The sequence below is a fragment of the Gekko japonicus genome, unplaced genomic scaffold (genome assembly GCF_001447785.1).
Source record: "Gekko japonicus isolate JY-2015 unplaced genomic scaffold, Gekko_japonicus_V1.1 scaffold4627, whole genome shotgun sequence".
Classification (NCBI taxonomy): Eukaryota; Metazoa; Chordata; class Lepidosauria; order Squamata; family Gekkonidae; genus Gekko; species Gekko japonicus.
The window spans coordinates 50,949-52,788 of record NW_015162099.1 but is presented as its reverse complement, the minus strand read 5'-3'; the positions used below and the strand labels follow the sequence as shown (position 1 = coordinate 52,788).

At 48.0% G+C, this 1,840-nt stretch overlaps 1 protein-coding gene across 1 annotated transcript in view; it reads left to right on the top strand.

The window, feature by feature from the left end:
- LOC107105654 (ly6/PLAUR domain-containing protein 3-like) overlaps positions 1-1,840 on the top strand; it is a 25,328-nt gene that overhangs the window by 19,393 nt on the left and 4,095 nt on the right. The window contains exon 4 of the mRNA XM_015405651.1: positions 1,047-1,187. Within this exon, the coding sequence (XP_015261137.1) occupies positions 1,047-1,187 (141 nt within the window). The remainder of the gene's footprint in view (positions 1-1,046; positions 1,188-1,840) is intronic.

The following is a 1,840-nucleotide window of genomic DNA, read 5'->3' as shown; positions in this document are numbered from 1 at the left end:
GAAGAGATATTTGAATTCTTCCCTCTTCCTGCACCGTGGACCTGGTCAGAGCACCCCTTTCCTATCGCTGTTTTTGGGAGAAAAAAGACAGGTGTCCTTATCAGAGCATCCAACACCCTAGTTTGTTGTACCCTTAATCTGAGATGGGGGTACATCCTGAACTATCAAGATAGACCTGTTTAAAAACGGGTACGACTGCACTGATTTCCTTCAAGCGATGGGGTTGTCAGCAGTGTTCCCTCTAAGCTGAGTTAGTGTGAGCTAGCTCACAGGTTTTTTAGCCTCCGGCTCACACATTTTTTGTCTCCGCTCAGGAAGGAGGGCTCCAAAGCAAACTGATTTATGCAGCAGCCAAATCGCTCGCTCACAACTTCAATTCCAGTGGCTCACAAAGTAGAATTTTTGCTCACAGGACTCCACAGCTTAGAGGGAACATTGGTTGTCAGGTGGCTAGATCCAGGTTGGGAAACTCCTGGAGATTTGGGGAGGGCAGGGACCTCAGTGGGGTACAGTGCCACAGAGTCCACTCTCCAAAGCATCCATTTTCGGCAGAAGAGTTCATGTCTGTAGGCTGAAGATGGCCTGTAATTCCAGGGGATCCCCAGGTCCTACCTGAAGGATGGCATTAGAGCGCGGACTCTAATCTGGGAGAAGCAGGTTTGATTCCCCACTCTTCCACGTGCAGCTGCTGGTGTGACCTTAGGTCAGTGACCTAAGAGCTGTTCTCTCAAGAGCAGTCCTCGAAAGAGCTCTCTCTCAGCCCCGCCTACCTCACAGCCTGTCTGTTGTGGGGAGGGGAAAAGAAAAGAGAATGTAAGCTGCTCTCCTTTGGGTAGTGAAGGGTGGGGTATTATCCAATCTCCTCTTCTTCTATCTCTGAAACAGGAAGCTATAGTTTTGGGAAACTGTGCACACTTTTCCGATTGGCCCCTTCACAGACCAGTGTACCCAGCATGCTTTGGGGGAAGGAAGCCAGGGTGTTGGAACCCTTTACAGAGTGCCCCTATGCCCTTTGTCCACACTCATTCCAGGTTTTTGCTTTCCAGGTAACGAGACTGCAATGGTTCCGAACGGGGTGGAATGTTACAGCTGCCATGGCGAGGAGTGTTCCACGGACAATGCTACCATCGTCAAGTGCTACGATTCCTTCCGGGGTTGTTTCCATGGCAACATCACTATGAGAGCTGGTAAGATGACCGCCATTCACTTAGGCAAGCTCGAGTTCAGATCCTCCTAGAGGATCGATAAAGTTCGGCAAGAAAAAGAATGTCAAAGTTTGCAACTTGGTATGAACGATGTAAAGGGCCTACTGGAAACAGAGAGTTTCCTTTCCTTTTCCCCCTTTTATTCTCTTAGCAGCTCATTGATTAACAAACCTTGAGCAGCAGAAAATGCTCATTCCTCATTTTTCGGACGCAAGGGCTAAAAGGATTGAAATGATTTTTCCTATTGCCATAGTGATCTTAGGATCCTTATTCCTAAGCAAAGGAGACAGGTTGTAGGGGGAGGACTGATCAATTAGAAGCTTAATATAATGATCCCTTATATTCTCAAAGAACCCGCATCAAAGCAAAACATGACAAGATGTATCAATCCTATCGAGGCCACAAGGGCAAATTCTATCAGAATAAGGCCTATTCAGAAATCTCTCCTGTAGAGTCATTGAGGGTATGATATTCAGGGGTCATTTCGCAGAAAAAGAGCTAGGGGAACTCATTAGCACAACTCATTAGCATATGCCACACCCCCTGACATCACCGGAAGTGTGTCATAAGGCCACACCCCCTGACATCACCGGAAATGTGTCATAAGGCCACACACCCCGCCCCCAACGGTCCCG